Source organism: Gossypium hirsutum, chromosome D07, assembly GCF_007990345.1.
Source record: "Gossypium hirsutum isolate 1008001.06 chromosome D07, Gossypium_hirsutum_v2.1, whole genome shotgun sequence".
NCBI classification, from domain to species: Eukaryota; Viridiplantae; Streptophyta; class Magnoliopsida; order Malvales; family Malvaceae; genus Gossypium; species Gossypium hirsutum.
This window is the reverse complement of record NC_053443.1, coordinates 8188128-8209306: the sequence shown is the minus strand read 5'-3', so window position 1 is coordinate 8209306 and position 21179 is coordinate 8188128. Positions and strand designations below refer to the sequence as shown.

Genomic DNA, 21179 nt, shown 5'->3' with positions numbered 1-21179 from the left:
GAGAAGAAAATTCACTATGTCAAATTCGAATGATTATAAAAGGAGTTTCGACTACATCTATTTATAAGTTGAAAAAACCTAATTCTAATTAATGTCAAATATATTATGCTAATAAATGCTAAATATATTATACTCATAAATACTAAATCTTTTAAAAAGAAGATATATTTTGTTTAAATTAACTTGCAAGCAATCTCTTAGAATTTGAGTCACACAACTCTAACAAATAATTTTATTAATATTTACGCAATTATGACCAACTCACTATGCAGATGAAAATTATATGCTAAAAATATATTTATTAAATGCTTACGTAAAAATCGATAAGCCAAAAATTGAGATACTATGGTATTAGATTAAAACCTCAGTGAGTTTTTAATTTTTATTGATTTTATATTAAAATATATAAGGAAAACATTTACATTATAGTTACCTTGAAATGTGTGGTGTGTTAATATTTTTTAGAAGAGTGACGGATGAAATCATTTAAAATATAGTATAAATAATTTAATTTAACGAAAATCTTCTAATTAATAGATAACAATTTACACCATATCAGATTGATTAGAATCAAAATTACCTTAAACAAACGTAATTTGAAGATATGAAGTCGGTTTCACGTAAAAAACCTATGACTGTTCAATACAATGATACTTGCAAGCAGTTCGTCATAAAATAAATTGAACTCGATTTGATAATTCAAGCTCAAGCTACCAATTGAGTCAAATTCGAACTTAATAATATTCAATTTCAACAACTCATAATCTTATCTAACTTTTCATATTTTTTTATATTATTACCCCTAATATGTCATTGACCCTAAACTTAAATATCGAACTCAACTCAAGATCGAATTAGAGCTTGAGTATAAAAATTAGTAATCGAACTTAATTCCATTGAACTTGATTCAAGCTCAAGCTTAAAAATAGATATTTGATTAAGCTCAACCAGAGTATCGAGCTCTGAATTTTAAGTCAAGCTCAACTCAGAGTAATCTTGTTTACCTAATTCCATGTATCTTGTCCCTTCGCTTCAATAACAAAGCTGATGCGAACCAAATTAACCAAACATTTCTAAAACTCAATCTTACACCATTAGAAGCAATACCACATAATCTAAACAAATCCATCCATCATTTCTCTGCTTCCTTAACAACTCCTAAATCTCAAAATTTTAAATACCTCCATAAAAAGCAGTTTCCAGGACAGAAAGGTGTCAAAACACTTAAAACACACACACACACACACACAAAATACTTATCTATGCCTCTGTAACTGGGAACTCAAACACAACATCCTTTCCAGCAAGCTTCCGGTAAACCGCAGAAAACGTCTCGAGCTTATACTCAGTGTTGTTCCTTTCCTTTGGGTCCAAAAAGACCTGCCAAAAAGGCAAAGATTGTATGAAAAATGCCCTTTGAAAAAAGCAATTGATGTATGAACTAGGAAAGATGACTACAATCATAACAAGCCTCCTAATATATGTTTAGTTTTTCGACATCACATTGCTTTTTCATCAACACTTAGAACCTAATTGTAGTGTTACTAAGTAGTATGACATTGGAGGTTCTACCTTCATTATCTTTGATCCATCGATTCTATATCTAGTACGCTTTCCAACAATCTCAGCAGGTAAGACGATATCTTCTAGCATTGCCTCATGTACAGCGGTCAATGTGCGGCTACGCGGCCTCTGAACAGCAGAACCTTTCTTTGGAGGCCTCAGTATCCTCCGAGTGGCAATGAGAATCACATCCTATCATATATGGATAAACTACATTAAAGCTTAACACCAAGAGCATGTACTTATCAATCAAACCACTTGATAATCAATAAATCACCACCACAAGTACAAACTGAAATTTATGTAACACAGTAAAACCATTGAGCTAAATTGTTATTGAACTTGGAACAAAACCTCGATCCCTCATTGTAGAAAGGATGAAGGAATATCTGATTAGTCTTTATCATACCTTGCCACTGAACTTCTTTTCAAGTTCCCTCACAAGCTTAACATGAACCTTGCGAAAAGCTTTCCTTAATCTGTAGGGAACATGGATAACAACAGCTTTCCGGCTCCCGGAAACATCAATTTGGCTGCAAGTGAACAGATTTATATCAATCATATAATGGAAAAATACATATGTGACATTATTAAGAATCCCAGTGAATCATTTTCTTACACTGCTGAATTAATGTAGAGATCTTTGAGGTCACTTTTCAGGTCCTGGTTGGTATTCTCCAAATCGAAGAATGCCTGTTACAAAGAGGCATAATGAAATCATACCCAGAAATTCTATCAACTTTCCAAGTGCAACAAACAAACAAACAAAAGAGCGTTTTAAAACCTGGGCAACCGACTCCTCAAATTCAGTTGGTTCAACATCCTTATCCTTGTGGATCTTCTTCATTGATGTATACATCCTCAAGATCTGCAAGAGAATGTCATTACAAATTAGCTATCACAATTGTTGAACCAACAGTTTATACTTGATGAGACAGAGTAATCAGGGAACGTATAGATGAGACAGAGTAACATGCAGTAGGAGCGAAAACAGAGAATCAAATCTAGCAGAGTGAAGCAGATAACTCAAAATCTAATGTCTCAAGTAGAAAGCAATCTTCAAGTTAAGTTTAAAGTTACCTTATTTGAATTACTGGCCTGGCCTGCTCAGGGACCGGAGAAGGGGAGAAGGGGAGGAGAAGAAGAGGAAGAAAGGGCTGCTGAGAGGCTTGTTTGACGGCGGGGCTGTGTAAGGAGACTGCACAGTGGGTCGTTAAATTTTTTAAAACCTAATTTTATTGGCATAATAGAACATTTAAAAATTTTAATTTAACAAAAAAAAATTATAGAACTTAAATTTATGTAATTTAGAGAGTTAATTGTAACAAACATTCCCAAACTATGAGCTCATTCTAAATTGATCCTTAAACTTCAAATCATTCTAATTATATCCCTAAACTATCAAGGTTATATCAATTAGACCTTTACATTACTAACATTGTTAATTTAACTGTTAAATGACAAGTCAGATCTTATGTGATGTAATTTAAAATAAAAATTTTAAAGAAAATGAATATTGTAAAAATAGATGTTTTTAATAACTTAGTTTTGAGGTTTTCAAAACTTTTATAGAAACTTTGTCTTTCACTCTTTCTCTTTTTTTTTTTCAGTTATACTTTATTTTTAGTTTTTGCTTTTGAAAATTATGCAAAAATGTTATATTTTTCTTTAAAGTTATCATTTTAAATTTAGTTAGGTATGATTTGAAGTATCATTTAATGATTAAATTAACAATTTTAATAACAAAATTAAGGATCTAATTGATATAACATTAATAGTTTGGGAATGTAATTAAAATATTTTGAAGTTTAAGAAACAATTTAAGAATGATGATTTGAAGATGTCTGGTGCAATTAACTCTAATTTAGATGTTGTTGGTGTTTATATTTTGTTTTGTATTTGTTATTTTATGTGTTATTCAGTAATAATGAGAAATAGTTTATACCTTTATATTTTTTATTGTATAACATTTATTTATTTTTTACAGTTGTAGACTATAAAATTAAATAATTTATTGTACAGAAAGGTTAAATTTTGTGATTAATCCCTCTACTAAATCAAGTATAAAACATGCAAGTACACAATCATTAACACAATATATCAAAAGTTCATTAGTCAAGCAAAATATAAAGTATAAACCATGCACTCATCAAATAAGTTCACTTTCAAAATCTAAAGAAATGCTCAATATATCAAATATATAAAAAAAATATCAAGATATACAATAACATAACATACTCAATATATCAAAAATACCAAGAAATACAGAAACATACCGAACATACTCAATATATCAAATATATCAAAACGGTAAAGAAATGTATTCAAGACATGAAAGTTCCCCCCGTGACCTAGAGACATGCCCAAAACTAATTCAAAGAAATGAATTACAAAAAATCAACTGATATAGCTAAGACTCGAGAGCTCGAATGTTGCAATTGACTAACCACTACTTGAATTCACTTCTAAGACTTATGCGCGAAACAAACAATCCTCACATTAAGCATTATAAATCTTAGTGGTACTAAATAACCAATCTCCTAATATAAAATCATTAATCAATAGCGAATGCTACCACAACAATAAATCAGTGATTGGACACATTTTCTAGGTTCATTACAACATCCATCATTACTTTTTTTATAATTCCAAGTACACAATTCAAAACAATTAACATGTTCAAAATATATATCGCGAAATCTCGATATTACATATCTCTTTTCCACACATTATAGCAATCATCAAATTCATTTAACAAACATCATTATCATAATAATTATCATTAAATTAAGCCTCTATTAACCAATTATAGATCAAGAATGGATACTTGAATTAATCCCCAAACACTCCACAAAATGCGCACAAACACCAAGGGGCATAAATGTACTAATGCGTGTAAAAACATGACTTCTCCTAACACTCCAAAAATGTACACAAGTGTCAAATGTAAGCGCACACAAGCACCAATAGAATGCACACAAGCCCCAAATCTTCCTCATCACAAAACAAATTATATGACATACCTGAACCATTTCTAACATTGTTTAACAATGAAACATATTATCAGAGCAACAAATATGTCATCATGATCATATCTCATTAAATTTTAGTCACTTAATTATTGCATCAATTCCAATACAAAACAAGCTCATGTTCTTTTTTTTTTTCGTAAAATCATCTCAACTCACAATAAACACGTATATGACATAAAATAGATTATGCATCAATAACACATATAATAAAAAACTCATCACCAATAAAACGATGCTAAATTACTTGATTGAATCTATATTATAAAAATAAGTCAAGTTAACACAAACTAAAAGCATCACATTTTAGTTATGTTCTTCTTCTCCATAGCCTCGGAGGATTCAACCACTTCTTTTGCTACAATAGTCAATTTAAACAATGAAATAAAGTTAAAAAAACATAATCAAGCATTAAAATCAGTTATAACTATCAATGAGATGAAATTTAATATAGTGAGAGCTTTACGACTTCTAACTCAAACTCAAGAGAACTCTAAACAAATCCATTCAAACTTGAAAAACCTTTAAAATTAAAATTAATCAAAATCCACCAACAATTCAAGTTCTTACATACACTCTCTCTAGAACAACTTAAGCACCCAACAATGAAATCTCAATACAGCTCTATTAAAATTAAGAACAGACCTTAATTTCTGCCTTCTCATTCCACTCTAAACATAAAACTAACAAGAATCTAACTCAAGAACATCAGAAAAACATTAAATCAAATCTTTGTCATGCTATTTTGAAAATTGCTAAAAAATAGGAAAAAATGGAGAAAAATCAAATATCATCTTCTATTGTTTAGAAATCATAGATTAAGATTAGAAAACATGTCACCTTGCTGGAAAATATTGAACAAAGAAATCGAAAAATGTTGAAATTCTTATTTATGAAATCTTGTAATGAAAGGATTTAATGAAAAGCGAACTTACCAAATAAAAGTTGATTGAAAGAAAATCAAACTTGAGAGAATTTTAGAAATATTTGGAAAGCTACTCTTGCAAAAATGTACTCAACCATTCCCTCCAACAACTAATTCAAAATGTGATTTTTTTTCTATGAGGGGCTTAGGTTATTGACTAATTAAAGACCTCCCCTCTTCTAAGTGCTATTTTCTAGTTTTCTCACATTAACCTCACTAATATTGCCAACCTTACAATTCAGTCTATAGGCCTTAATCTCCAATTTACAAATTCTCACTAATTTAATAATTTTAATTCATAATCATTATTATGGGAAACCTCTTAATTTAACTTCTCGGAGCAACTTAGCTTAAGAAATCCAACCCGAAATTGAACTTCCAATAAACTTGATAGATCTTTTTTAGTCATACAATGGTTCAAAAATAAGTTCGCATTGATTGGGATGTTTACAAAGATCATCCCATTCGTTTTTTTTCAGTGTATCCCTATATGAAATGAAAGATGTTTTCTCCTATAGATTGCATCAAGTAAACTAGAATTGCCGCCAAGATTGCCTTGGTAAGCGTGATTCTGTCTACTAAAGAGAGAGTTTTCGCCTTCCAGCATGTCAACTTCTGTCTCATGTTCTGAACAAGATGCTGACATGTATCCTTCATGACATGTTGGTGTAATAAAAGAATCCTTAGACACTTTCCCAAATCATTAACATGAGAAAATTCAAGACCACAACTGAGAGATCCTCTTAGAGATAAGGGGCACATTCTTGAAGAAGAAAATGTGCATCTTAAGTACACGAATCCAATGTCTAGATCTGCCACAAAAATCATTCAACACTCTCTTAACAACCTTCATCTAGTCAAACAGAAGATTCAATAAATAAAACTAAATCATCAACGAAGAATAGATGAGATATGCTAAGACCATCCTTAGCAAGTTCTTTCTCGCCCCATTTTGCACCTCTACATCGATACCATTAAAAAGAACAAATAGACAAGGTGAGAGAGGGTACTTTTTAAAAAAAATATTAAATCATATTGTTTAATGTATATTTTCATATTATTGTCATTATTTTATTTTGTTGGATTGATTTCTTAAATAAATAGTACCAAGTTTGTTTTTCAAAATAAAAAAAAAATCGATATTTTCACACAAGTCAGGTACTTACTATTTAATCATTAACATTATTTTTATTTTTTATATTTAAAAATAATAAATAAAATATTTCAAAATACGTGGATGCTATTTAATTATTAATATAATATTATACTAAATTAACATGTAAATAAGTTTGATCAATACGAATTTTTTTTTCCAAAATAAAGTTTTTGGAAAAGTAATTCTCAGAAAGTATTTTTTTTAAATATTATTTAACCTCGCCATCCATGGCTGTTGAGGTGTATAGGAACAATTTAGCCTAGACTTGATGCATTTGGGTGGTGAGGTGCATTTATTTCTAGACTTTCTCAACTACTAGAATCAATTTTGTTAACTGAACCTTGCCACTTTTTTCATTAATTTTGGTCTTATCATCCACCCAAAGTAAGTGATTGAAGCTTTAGTGCCCTAGGTGTTTTAATTTTATCTAATTTTTTTATTTCATAATAATATACACATATTATTCAGTATTCATTACTATTATGTTGTTAATGATTTGCATGTTAAGCAAATGGAATAAGGAGACATTACTCATTGATCATCTATGAGAAAATAGCATAAGAAAAGAGTTTTGTATGCGAAAGACAATCAATAATTTAAACATGTTAAAGTTAATGGTACAAAAAATAATGACCTATTGATTACCTACGTTAAACTACGAGAAAGTGGCATAACAAAGGAATTTTTGTGGGAAAAACATAACTATAGTTGGTAATTTTAACATATTCATTTTTAGTGGGATTATGAGGAACAAGTAATTCATGCAAGAACTATTAGGTCACTTAAAATCCTTCAAGAAGATAGCTTGTTTTAGTTATCGGATTGTTATGAGCTTAGGCTCAAATTAGTCTCAGGCTTGGATGGGCTTTTGGACCTGGCCCTAGTTTGCTAGCTCTACATGCTTGTTTTAACTTTTGGACAAAAAAATATAAATAATAATTGTTATCCTCAAAATACATTAAGAATTGGGCGAATTGGTGTTAAAAAAACTAAAGAAAAAAACAAGCTCAAAAACTTTGCACAATGATTTTAGAGTGGTTCGTCCTCAATTGCCTACTTTCACTACCTTAGCATCCCTCAGCTAAGAATTTTTCAAGGATAAAGTATAACTTTTACAAACTTTATCTTTTAATTTGGTAATATAGCACCACAATTCCCCTCAAGGTTTTCTACTCAAAAACCTTATTTAAACTCTCAAATAAGATAAATAAGAATATGAAACAAATGAAACCTCTCAAAGGTGAATATACAAAGTTTAAGAACTCACAAATACAATTAAGCACTTGTATAATGAAAAACAAACAAACCCAACAAGTATTTTTGAAAGAAAGATGAGAATGACAAATGAGAGATTGGATTTTTTGCTCTTTGATCTTTATAAGATTGTTTCTCATCATCATTGGAGTGTTTTTGAACCCTATTTATACACTCTCATTGATTTGTAGTTGTTTGAAGCTGTTAGAAGAAATTTCTAACGGTTGAAAGCATTAAATCTACTCATTAATGATAATCTGCTAGCATATGTATTAGTATCTAAAAAGGTATTATTGATACCTAGCATAAAAATAGCCATTGGAATTGACTAGGTATTAATACCTCCAAGGTAAGTACCAACCTCATGGGTAGGTATCAACACGTTGCCCTTCTTTTAAAAAATTGGCTACTAAATTTCAATGTACTGATACTTAAGGTTTAAGTATTAATACATGGAGTTAGATATTGATACCTTAAGGTAGGGTATCAATACTTTACCCTTTTAGAAAGTTTTTTTATTAATGAGTTTCAATGTATCGATACATTAGGCTTGGGTACTAGTGAACGAAAATCTTCTACTCCCACCCTATGCCCAATTTGTGCCCCCTCCATTATGTTAAGCAACACACTACTTTTTTTCTTTTTTTAAATTTTTTTGCAACTCATTTTTTATTTTATATTAATTGTAGGACTAAAATTGGTAAAAAAATAAGATTAAAAATGTAATAATAAATAAAAATTAAATCAATTCATTATTTTTAATTATAAAATAAAAACAAAAATAGTGAAAGATTGATATTGAGTTTTGACAAGATAGTTCTTGAATTAAATTTACAACATTAAACTAAAAGTAATTAGTTGTTCATATATTAATTTTTTACTATACTCAATAGAACACATGTCATATTTGTAACTCGCTTGTAGAGTTTAAAAAATTTCATAAACTGGTGGAATGGTTTTCCTTAAACTAAATAATTAAACTAAATTGAATTAAATTTGCAACATTAAACCACACGTAATTATGATGTGGATATTCAGTCACAACATATGTATTTGCCAAGGATAAATCTTATCGATTCTTCATCTGCTATACTTTGTATTAATTAGATTTTGTTTTATAGTTGTTTGAATTTATATTTATAATTGTATTGTAAGGTATTTATTACATAATAAAAACTTTTAAAAAACTTATTTTCAAAATTCATGTATAATTGAGTGTGGTTTAATTTTATTTTTTTTAGAACTTAAGATAGTTAACTACTTAGTTTAATGTTGTAGATGAGATAATTTTTGAATATTTTTATTTTTTTATGAATTTTGAATGGTCTTGGGATGGAGTACTAAAAAAGATTTTTGAATGTTGAAGGTATTTTAAATAATTTTTTATTCAAAAAAATTGTTTATGAGTTTTTTAACATTTGAAATTTTTTAAATATTACTAAATTAATTTTCATTTTTTTGATTAAAGGAATGAAAAAAGAATCAAAACTAGCCAACAACAAGACTAAACTTTGAATTCTCATGGATGAAATATTGTTTAAATGGGTAAAATATTATATGAATGAATAAAATTGTCTCTTATTTAAATCGTGTCATTAAATGTTTATTTATATCTTTATTTAATTTATTTCTACTATTTTATTTCGAGTAAATTGACCCGCAACCTGTAATATCCCGATTTAGGGCCTAGTCAGAATAGTGGTTTCGGGACCACAAAACCGATGAGGAAAAATTTATTTTTACTATATTTTTATGGCCTACAATTTCACAGAAAGATTTCGTAAAAATTTCGTTCAAAAATTTTGACGTTCGGGCACTCAATTTAGTCAAAAGGACTAAATTGTAAAAAGTGAAAAAAGTTGAGTTTTATACATTAAATGTATTTAATTGTTATGGAACTATAAATTAGGAGTCCTTATATGGTAATTATACCATTAGTTAGTAATGGACAAAAATAGACATGAGATAAGTGAAATAGGATTTTTTAAGGGCATTTTAGTCACTTAGTAAATAAATAGAATTAAAAGGGGAAAAGATGTAAAAATTGTGTTCATCATCCTTGCTTGCTGCCAAAACTTGAAGGAAGCCATAGCTAGGGTTTCTTCACTTTCTCAAGCTCATAGTAAGTTATTCCAAGCCCCGTTTTTAATGTTCTTTACGTTTTTGGAATCCCGGTAACTTAATTTAGCTTATTTTAGCAATAATTTAACCTAGGGTCCATATTTGAAAAAATACTCATAGGTGAAATATGTTTATCTTGATGTTTTATGGTAGAATATGAAGTTAGGAATTATGTTAAACAACTTTTGCTAGTCGATTTTAAGTGAAAATGAGTATATTGACATAATCGGCAAAAATACCTAACGTTCATAAGTAAGTGTTAGAGTAAGAATTTGATGTTGTCATAGAAGGGAAAAATGTTAAGCATGTTATAAAACATAAGAATAAGAGATGAAGTTTAATTTCCGAGCTTTGGGGCAAAAGTGTAAATGTGAAAAAGTTTAGGGGCAAAACTATAATTTTTCCAAAATTGAGTCAATGACTATTTTGATGAATGTGAGTATTAAATAGGCTAAATTTGTTATTATAGATCAAGAATAACGAAATCCGGAGCTAGATCGGGGAAAGAAAAAGATTGAGGACTAAAGTGTTAGATTTGATCACATTTTTGTACCGAGGTAAGTTTACGGTAAATAAATGCAATATTCAATAATTACTATTAATGCTGCTATTTTCCAGCAATTATGTATTTATTTCATGAAATTATTTAATGTTGACTTAAGTATGAGATGACAGAGAATAAGTGATAAAAGCCCCGTTGAAACATTAGGAGTGTATTGGATACAAATGTAATAACATTTGGGTAAAGAGATCCCATGTAAGACCATGTCTGGGACATGGCATTGGCATCATCGAGGTTATGAGAGGTTCCATGTAAGACCATGTCTGGGACATGGTGTTGGCACCGAGATGAGAGGTCCCCCGTAAGACCATGTCTGGGACATGGCATGGGCACCGATATGAGAACTCCCATGTAAGACCATATCTGGGATATGGCATGGGCACCGATATGAGAACTCCCATGTAAGACCATATTTGGGATATGGCATTGGCAGTACAAGAAACATCCCATGTAAGACCATGTCTGGGACATGACTTTGGCATGTTATTATCAGAAAAGAGACTCAAGTATCCTTATTATTCTAATGTGGCTCAATGGGCTAGAAAACAGATTATGTTCTATGGAAGTTCGAGTAAAAGTATAATTAGCAACTTCATGTGAGTTATAAAAGTTAAGAATATGTTATGATATCAGTGAGAACCAATATTTCAACAAGAGAAGAGTAAGTTGTAATCTTAAGCTATCTAAATAGGTAAGTAAATAAACAAGTAAATGAGAGTAAGTAAAGAGGAAACTTAAGAACATGATACTTGCATATCATTATTTGTGTTAAATGTTGTTATTTATTTACTTGTAAACTTACTAAGCTTTATGCTTACTTTTTTTATTTCTTTTCTTTCATATGGTATTATCAAGCATAGTCAGGATCTTGAAGACGTCGGAGAGCGGTCACACTATCAACCACCACAACTTGGTATTTTAAGACGATAAATGTTTCGAGCTATGGCATGTATAAGAACTTAGTCATTTAGATTGTATATTCTTAAATTATGACTAAAAGATGATATGCAAATATTTGATGATGAATAGTTATTAAAATGGCTAAGTATGAAGGTGCTTGTTGTTATAAATGTCTAGGTGATAAATTATGCATAGAAATCGTGAAAAAGTAAAAATTGGTAGTGAATCAGTTTTGAGCCAGCAGTAGTGACGTGATTTTGAAAAATCACCAAGGATAGCAGAAAATGAATTAGAGGGTGGATGAGATATAGAATTAAATCTTATTGAGTCTATTTTCATAGAAAAATAACAGTGTAGACAAAGGAATTATGTATTCTGAGATATTTGCATTTTAGTTAGACAAGGTCAAAGTGGTTTTCGGAATCTCCTGTTCTGACTTTTGAAAATCATTAAAAATTGTATAAAAATAGTTGTAAGTTTTAATTTATATTTATAGATTCCTTATTGAGCCTATTTTCTGTAGAAACAAGTGAGAACACCATATGAAGTCTGTACAATGAGATAATTAAATTTTAGTGACGAGAGGTCAGGACAGTTGATTAGTGAAACAGGGGAGACTTTAACTAATAAACTGTAATAATTGGCAGAACCAAAATTCTGAAAAATTTATGGTAAAAAGATATATGAGTCTAGTTTCAGGAAAAATTTACGGATCTAAATTTCGAGTTTCGTAGCTCGAGTTATAATTAATTTAGTAACTGCTGCGCAGGAGACAGCTTTGTTGTGAATAGTGAAATTAATTTCAAAAGTAAAATTTTATGCTCCGAACTTTTAAGTTAAGTCAAGTAACGCCTCATGCTCGACTCCGGCAACGGTCTTGGGTAAGGGGTGTTACACAACCCTTCATTACTAATGTAACATTATTTTATTTAATATGACATGTCAATAAATAATTTTAAAAATAAAAAATAAAAAAAAATCATAAATAAAAGATATTAGTTCTCAAAATTATGAAAATTATGAAATAATTATGAAAATTATGAAATAAAGCTCTTCAAAACTAAGGAAAAAATTTATAATCAAAATGCATACTAGTCATTTAACTCCATTAAAGTTATTGTTTTAGTACATATATATTCTTTCCTATTCCTATTTTTTGAAGAAATGCATATATCTAACCAATGATACATAAAAAAGAAAACCTCAAACGATTGGCTATGCATGTACTCATGAAGTTATCTCACATCGATCTAGATTCACCTTTTCCTTGGACAAACCAGAAAATAGAGAAAAATTGTGAGTTCACTAAGAAAAACAATATGAAACTGCATGATACAACCAAGATCTTAAGCAAAGATGGTAAGCATGCAACAAGGGAGGTTATGTGATTATCAAGCCAATGGGATTGTTAGAGAGAAATGAAACAAATATGAAGCTACTGAAAAGCAATGAAAATATGAGGTAGACTAGTATGTTTTATGCTGAGAAGTTTGGGACCAAAATGCAAAATAGATACTTTTAGCTGCTGAAAAATTATATATAAAAAAAACATGGCTGGGTTCCCCTTCAATGCAAGTCCCTAAGTTGTCATTGTTCCCCCATGCTCCATAGACCATCTGCAAAACCATCATTAACACAATTATAATCTGGCTTGTGGCAGTCGCCAACCAGGTATGGAAAATCCTCAAATGCTGATGTGGATGCCAAGTTGTAATAGCAACAATTTTTATCAATATTATCATCATGATAGCAATTCTTTGCAAGTGCGTAGTCATCATTGTTACTAATGATGCTAAAAGGACTTGTTTGATACTCTGCAACTTGGGATATAGTTGACATGATATCCGTAGATCCTGAAATCTGCTCCTGTACTGGCACTTGTTCCATTGTCATTAATTCTTGATCATGCTGAGAAGTTTGGTTTAGTGATTCCATTTCTGGAAGCAGTCTTGGCATCCAATTACAACATCGAATAACATGTTGAAATGGTGTGCTATTAGCATCAATCTTTAGATGACGTGCATGTTTATTAACACGGGTTCTCCAGTAGTTTTTTATCTCATTGTCTGTTCTTCCTGGTAAATATTTTGCAATCTTTGACCACCTACAAATCAATATCATATAATGTCAACTAAATAGCAGAATGGGAAATGGTAAAAGAAGTTATTACCTGTTACCCCACTTGGAATGGAGTTGAAGAATCAAACACTCCTCTTGTGGAGTAAGGTTTCCATGCTTAACATCTGATTTCAGATAATTTAGCCATCTCAGCCTGCAACTCTTTCCAGTTCTCCTCAACCCTATCACACAAAACCAGAAATTTGTTATTAAGACACACACATATATAGTTCAACTTAGTTGATTTTATTTTCATCTGACAGGTGAATGGTGATTTTGTGTTTAAGTTTTTTTTTTTTTGTCGTAATCAGGTTATCCACTATCGAAAACAGTGATTAACCCCTCGTTGTGGTTACAGATGCTTTCAAAGAGTTAAACAGCTGACAATTAAATGTACTCAATTCTCATGAGTGAGAATCGAAACCCCAACCCTATTATTAAATGATAAGATAATCAATCACTACAATACACCTCATGATGATTCTAAGTTTAAGTTACCTGCTCGTTTTGCAAGCAAATTCCAGTGGCCTTCGCCATGGCGACCAATATAATGAATTAGGAGAGAGTCTTCCTCAGCAGACCAAGTTCCTCTTCTAAGCTGCTCAGCATCGCCTTTACTAGAATTTGTATAGGATAACATGACTATATGACAAAATATAATATTTGCTGAAGAACTTTTGGGTCTGAATCTACAAGTCACGGCCGAGGGAAAGATTTAACACACATATATATATATATACTCAATGAACAACTTTTTGAGAAGTACACGTGCAGACACAAATTTGATGCATTGAATTTACTCAACTGCTTTAGGAATGGCCAAATTTTCTCCAGTTTACTTATTGAAATGAAAGTCGGTGGTGTTACGGGAAATGGGTTTGATTCAGTCCCTATTTGTGTTTTTGGTTTCAGTGTTTTTGTCAGTAGATACTCAGTCAAAGTATATGTATTATGCCAGCAGCATAGAGGAAGACGTGGGAAATTGGTGTTGGAGAATATTGAGGCTATACAAGGAAGTCAAAAGCATGATATATTCTTGGTTGCCAAACACACACAAAATGTCATTTCCATGTGGTTCCAGTTACTGTAGAACGCCAGCAATATGAATTGGAGATCAAAGAATTTACAATGCTTTAGTAGTGCATAAGCAGCTAATTTTGACTATAAATATGACTTGTTTATTGCCTCATTATGTGGCGCTGAATCTTCTCCCGATTGAAATGCAGGAATCAGGATGGTGGTGATCAAGGTCAAAGGTTTCATTGAGTTCCTTATTTGGATGGGATTGTTCAATGTTTTTTTAAAACAGAACCATGGAACCGGTTAGAATATCCCAGTTTCGGTTTCATTGGTTTTTAGGTTTGGTTTTAATTAAATAAATTTTTATAAATTTTATAAATTTTTTTAAAAAATAAAAATTATTAAAAAAAGAAAAATTGGTTCAACTGATTTAACATGTTCCGAGTGGTTCACTCAAAATTCAGTTCAAACTTTTGTCCAGATTAGTATTATCGATCGGTTCTCGGTCCAATCAGTCCGATCAGCCGATTCTCAATTCAATTGACCTGACTGACCATTTTGGTCCAATTCCAACAATTATCCAAATTTTTTTTAGATTTGAATTATTTCAAATTTGAATCCATTTTAATTGAAATGTATTTTCATATAAAAGAATATAATAATTAAATCAATTTTTTGAATAGTTAAAAATTGAATGGATCCATATAAAAATATAATAATTATTACATCAACTTTAATTTGGATCCATTTTGAATTTCTTCTTCGTGTTTATCCATATAGTCTTTAAGGAATGATGAGCAACAAGCAAGCATTTTTTATCCTACTTCCCCTAGACAAGATTTTGCTTCTTTCTTTGTGCAGTGCTTGGACAAGTGGGCACTGGGGTTGACATTACTCGCTTCCATCTCAAGTCATGCAACCGTTTAAAACATCTTGGCCTGATATGGCCTGGAGTACCACAATAATGACAAATGATTTTAGGTTTGAAGTATACCTTCCTATCAACATTGATGACAGTAGGCTTCTTCGAGCTTTCACCATGATTTTCATTTAATTTGTAGCTCTAACCAAGGCTGTAAGACCTTCAGTAATAGTTTTACCTTTTTCCTCAACATACCCTAGTGTAAAAAAAATATACTATCATATATGCAATAATAATGTTATACAATGCAGTAGCAGTAACACAACAGAATACTTGTAATCGGATAGAGTTGAAAATTAGAATAAGAATTTTGTTGAGGCGTGCATAAATAGTTTCCTTAAGACAGATTTGACCTCTCCTCGGTACTTTGAGTAACATTGGACTCTATCTCCCAAGATACAACAATAAACAATCACAGTAGTAGCACAACAACAGTAATCAATCGAGCACAATCTTGTCTTTCTCAATCACCAAAAAGAATGAATTTACAAGGAATTTTTTATATTAATAGTTTTTGATGATGTGTTTTGGAAATCTCCTAACTTGGTTTTATACAGAGAAGAGGAAATGAATGAAGAGATTTAAACCGATTCATGAAGAGTTTTGTTAAAAAGTTAATATATAGATATAAGTGAGCAGACAGAATGAATGAAAATATGCAATACTTGTTCGCCAAGAGATATAATTGTTCATCAAGAGACATAATTATTGTTTAATTTGAGTATCAATTTATCATTTATCACTCAACAATTTTGGGCATATTATATAGAATATAAATCTATAATTTATTATTCAAACTTTTTCCAGGGGTCCTTCTTCCTACAGCTAAAATTTCATTGAGTTTTCCACTGCTAGAATTGAATTTCTCTAGCATCTACTTTGTTGACTCAATCTCCATCTGAATTACAATAGCAAGTTGAAACTCCTTTGCTTCGAGTTTTCTTCTTCTAACTAGTTGTTCTCAAGGATTAGTCTAGAGTTGACATTATTAAAATTATTTTATTAAATTCAAGTTCATTATAACATATTTTTTTAGTTGCATGGTTTATAATTTGACCTGAATTTTGAAATATAAAAAGTAGAGGGACTAAATTCTTGAAAATAGAAGTACATTGACTAATTCTAAATTTATAAAGAGTACATGAATTTACGATATATTTTAATCTTTATACTATAAAACATTTCTTATTAATATATTTATAATTGTAATATATATTTATTATTAAAATATTAATATAAATATTTTTCAATAATATATGAAGAATATTCAAAATTATTATTTTAAATTTTATTATAAAAATAAAAGTTTTAATATTAAATTATTTAATAAAATAGTAAATCATATTAATTATATTAATAATTTATTATATTATTAAATATAAATAATTAAATATGTATTTTTATTAATATTGAAAATTATAATCTTTAATATTAATATTTTAAATATTTTGAAAATCAAAACTAAACAACTTATTAATATAATAATATTAGAATGGATTCAAGTTAATTTTTATATAAAAATAAAAGTACCTATAAATGAGCTCTTTTTCAAAAAATGACTTATACTTTTCAAAAGGGTAAGTCATTTTACAAGAAAATGACTTATTTTCCGTTAACCAAGCTGTTTTTCATAAAAAAAACACAAGAAATACAAAAAAAAAACATCATTTTTGCATGAAACAAACTCACCCTAAATTAACTTGAGTTATGCTCTAGTTACTTTTAATCTAAACCCAACCTAATTTTAATTCAAATTAACTACTTGAATACTATTAATAAGTGTTGAGTATAGTGGTAGAACGATCGCAAAGGCAATACAATTGTATTATTAAAAAGAATAGCCAGAATAAAAAAAAATTGATAAAAATTTTAAAGGAAATATCTAATTATTGAATGTGTCTTATAAATCTAACCCATACTATTTAAGCCTAAAATTCAAGTTTAAGGCAGTCCATCAATTTGTAAGCCTAACAGACAAATGATTTCGTAGAGTCTTAATTTTGATACTTAAAATTGGGTATACTTAGGAATTTTGTTGAAGGTAAAATGAAGATTTCAGAGGAAAGTTGTACCAAGTCTCTAAGTTAGAATTTGTAAAGGCAAGATTTAAGGTATAAGTAATTTAAAAATAATTAATATTTTTAAAATATAAATATTAAAAAATTTTATTTTTAAATTTTTAAATATGATACCATACTTTTTACTTTAAAATTTCAAACGAAATTGATTACGTATATTTTTATTTTTTATTTTTATATATAGCTTTTTAAATTTAAAATAATTTTTTAATATATGTTCATTATTTAGGATAATTAAAATATTAATAGTAAGTAATTTTTTAAAAAATAATATGTGTTTATTATTTTGGTTATACAAAAAATATTTTTAAATTTGAAAGTGTATTTTTAGATAAATTAAATGTTAATTTTGAAATTGGTTATGTAGTTTTTAATTTTAAGATAAAATGTTTCAATTTTAAATTTGATATATATGTTTTTTAAATTTTAAAATTAAAATTAAAAATTTTAATATATTTTAATAAAATTTAAAGGTTAAATAAGTATATAAAAATTTTAAACATAATATTTGAAAATGTTGGAAGTTATGTTTATTTTTAAAAAATTAATAAATAGATAAATTATTTGATTTAAAAATAATTCTTTTACTTTAGACTTTTTTACTTTGTAAATTATTTACTTACGTGTCAATTAAAGACAACATCTATATAAGCATGCACGCTTTATCATATATATACACTAATTTTTTTTAACTGTGCAATGCACGAATTGATGGTATGTATTAATAAAATATATTGTAATTTTATTTCGCTTTAATTGATATTTATCATTGTGCTTATAAATTAAACGTAAATTTTCCACAATGCTTTAACTCTATATTAAAGTTTGTCACTTTACATATATTTGATTGAATTTTGTCTCTAAAGTTTAATTTTTTTTTATTGAAAGTTTCTACTCAATTTTAATTTTAAATCACTTGAAAAGAATTTAATAATTTTTTTATATTTTATCTTAATATTTAACATCAATAAGTAAAACAATATAATGTCAATATTAATAAAAACGGTTATTTTATAAAAATAAATATAATTTTTACATACACATATATTATTTTTCAAGTATTTATTTCATTAATTAAAAAATTCTAAGTTAATTTATTAATTTTTGATATTTTATAAAATAACTTATTATTAACTATTGAAAGTTTTATTATTAAAATTTGTTTTCAAATTTTTAAAATTAATATTGAGTGATAGAGTTTAATTAAAAAAAGAAAGTTGGTGGCAAAAATTAATTAAATTTAAAGTTTAGTGGTAAAATTCAATAACATAAAAATTTAGTGTCAAATTTACTTATATTAAGAAAAAAACAATGGCAAATATCAATAAAAATGAAGTATAGTGGCGAATTTCAATATTTATCTATAGTTTAAAAGAAATTATTTGAATTTTTTAAAATAGTATGGTAAAATAATTTTGTAAAAAAAAAACATAGTATTTTAAAACATAATTATCATACCGGTTGTTTTAATTTTTTTAGATAATTTGGTAAAAAGTTAATTGCATTTTAATTATTAAATAGTATGGCAATTTAAATAGTTTTAGTAAAAAATCGGGAAGTTATTTGGTACACTACCAGTGGAATAAAAGAAATACCTATAGAAGTATAGTAAACAATTTTTTAAGGTTGTTTGTGGAATAAAATAAAATAAAAAACTCACACATATATTTAATATAATTATTCCTCATTATTTTGAATTTATTTTAAATAAGTAATTGAAATTAATAAATTTTACTTATAATGTTGATTAATAAATAGAAAGTCTTCCATTAACATTATGAGTATTATATAAATTAGTATAATAATATTAAAATATAATGCTGATAATGTTATATAAAAATTCTTTCATTTATATAATAATCACATACCCGTATTTGTTAAATAATTTAATATAATCAGATTTTGTCACACCCCATAAAGGAAATATTTTTTCTTTAAAATATTTTCTTTAAAAATTTATTTAATAATGAATATAGGTGGAGTGGTAATAAACTTGTACTTTAATGTTATGAACACATGTTTAATATCTGGATTTGTAATTTTAGTTTTTTATATTTAAAAATTATATAAATTTATGAAAAGTCAAAAATGACATCATAATAATATTAATTATAACTTAAAAGGGGATATTTTTGTAATTTCATAATTGAGTTGGTAACTCACTAAAGTGCATTATAAATAGTATAGATAATTATTTAAAATAATTATAAGATAAATTTAGTTATAATTAATGGTTGACATCTCAAGCAAATTGGGGTGTAAAATCTAGTTATTATAATTTTAAGATTATCTTCTATTAATTTAAAAATAGATTATAATTTTAAAATATTATTTTCTATTAATTTTAAAAAAATGGATATATAGATAGATTGTGTTTTTACCATGTGTCGATAGAATAAGCATGTTACATGTTAAAAATATAGGTTGTCATGTCAATTGAAACCCTAGAATTAGACTTATTCATGGGTAGGACTACCCGCCCCAAATTTGGAAGGGCTTGAGTAAAAATATTAGGCCAAAAAAATAGATTTGGGCAAAAAAATTAAGCTCATTATATATATATATATATATAAAAATTTAACTATTGAAGTGTTAAAATATTAATTATAAGAAAATATATGGCAGAGTTTAAAAATATTTTAGTTTTACACTAATGTAATATGGGGAGGGATCCACTTATACAACTAGTAGTTTTATACCTTTTTGTATCTATTCTTTCAATTAATATTTTAACGATCTAATCATTAAATTTCATATTTCATTCATATATATCATGCATGTCAAATTTGACATAGATTAAATTTTTTAAAAAATTATTTATGTTATATAAAAAACTTTCAACCGTTGAATAAATATTAATATATATATATAATATTTTAGAATATTATGGTAGATATTGAATTGATTCAAAAATTTACATGCATTATAAGTACAATTATATGCAATCCACGTATATGCTACGTCAACAAAATTCGTAAATGTTAACTTTTCAATTCATTTTAGGACAATTTGACAAACAATACAAGTTCAAAAGTTAAAAGTGAAGAAAAAATTAAATAAGTAATTTTTTTATAAATTAAAAAGTTAAATGAGTCATTATGGTATATATTTATAATGGATGGTAGAAGAATCCAATTAATTAATGCATGCCAATATATATAATATCAATCATGCAAGTAATATAAATAAATGAAGTTAAGGTTGGGATTCAAATGATGCATATGAATGTTTGTAAGCACTATAAGCTAAGGATATGGGCCTTTTTTTTTTGTCTAAATGCACTTAGCCACAATATTAACAGTGATGTTATGAGTCAGGGGGTGTGTGGTGGTGGTGATAAGGTCCCCCAAAATCAATTTTAGTAATAATTATATATTGTAAAGAAACAGTCGCATTATGGGTCAAGTCCAAATTCTTCCATCCTAATAATTGCATGCATCCTATGCTAAATTACTTTTAGATTAAAAATAGAAAAGCATAACCCCACTAGTCTAGGTTTATATTTTAGATGCTTACTATCTAGTATTGAGA

At 28.0% G+C, this 21179-nt stretch overlaps 2 protein-coding genes across 2 annotated transcripts; both read right to left on the bottom strand.

Annotated features, from left to right (window-relative positions):
• Window positions 1-916: 916 nt before the first annotated feature.
• On the bottom strand, window positions 917-3102 carry LOC107953500 (40S ribosomal protein S7). The gene is made up of 6 exons (XM_016888824.2): window positions 2644-3102; window positions 2348-2431; window positions 2183-2256; window positions 1973-2096; window positions 1573-1755; window positions 917-1380 (listed from the first exon to the last, which is right to left on the bottom strand). The coding sequence occupies exons 2-6, from the start codon at window positions 2420-2422 to the stop codon at window positions 1261-1263; spliced, it is 576 nt and encodes a 191-aa protein (XP_016744313.1). The 5' UTR covers window positions 2423-2431; window positions 2644-3102; the 3' UTR covers window positions 917-1260.
• Window positions 3103-12599: 9497 nt separating this feature from the next.
• LOC107956552 (transcription factor MYB62) lies at window positions 12600-14366 on the bottom strand. The gene is made up of 3 exons (XM_016892171.2): window positions 14127-14366; window positions 13681-13810; window positions 12600-13614 (listed from the first exon to the last, which is right to left on the bottom strand). The coding sequence occupies exons 1-3, from the start codon at window positions 14266-14268 to the stop codon at window positions 13098-13100; spliced, it is 789 nt and encodes a 262-aa protein (XP_016747660.1). The 5' UTR covers window positions 14269-14366; the 3' UTR covers window positions 12600-13097.
• Between the last annotated feature and the right edge of the window lie 6813 nt (window positions 14367-21179).

Excerpts from the sequence above, each read along its gene's own strand:
- LOC107953500 (XM_016888824.2), bottom strand. The coding sequence starts at position 2,422 with ATGTATACATCAATGAAGAAGATCCACAAGGATAAGGATGTTGAACCA. Across the intron at positions 2,097-2,182 it reads CTCTACATTAATTCAGCAGT|CCAAATTGATGTTTCCGGGA; the intron begins GTAAGAAAATGA and ends GTTCACTTGCAG. Across the intron at positions 1,756-1,972 it reads AAAAGAAGTTCAGTGGCAAG|GATGTGATTCTCATTGCCAC; the intron begins GTATGATAAAGA and ends CATATATGATAG.
- LOC107956552 (XM_016892171.2), bottom strand. The coding sequence starts at position 14,268 with ATGTTATCCTATACAAATTCTAGTAAAGGCGATGCTGAGCAGCTTAGA. Across the intron at positions 13,811-14,126 it reads TTTGCTTGCAAAACGAGCAG|GGTTGAGGAGAACTGGAAAG; the intron begins GTAACTTAAACT and ends TTTGTGTGATAG. Across the intron at positions 13,615-13,680 it reads CATTCCAAGTGGGGTAACAG|GTGGTCAAAGATTGCAAAAT; the intron begins GTAATAACTTCT and ends ATTGATTTGTAG.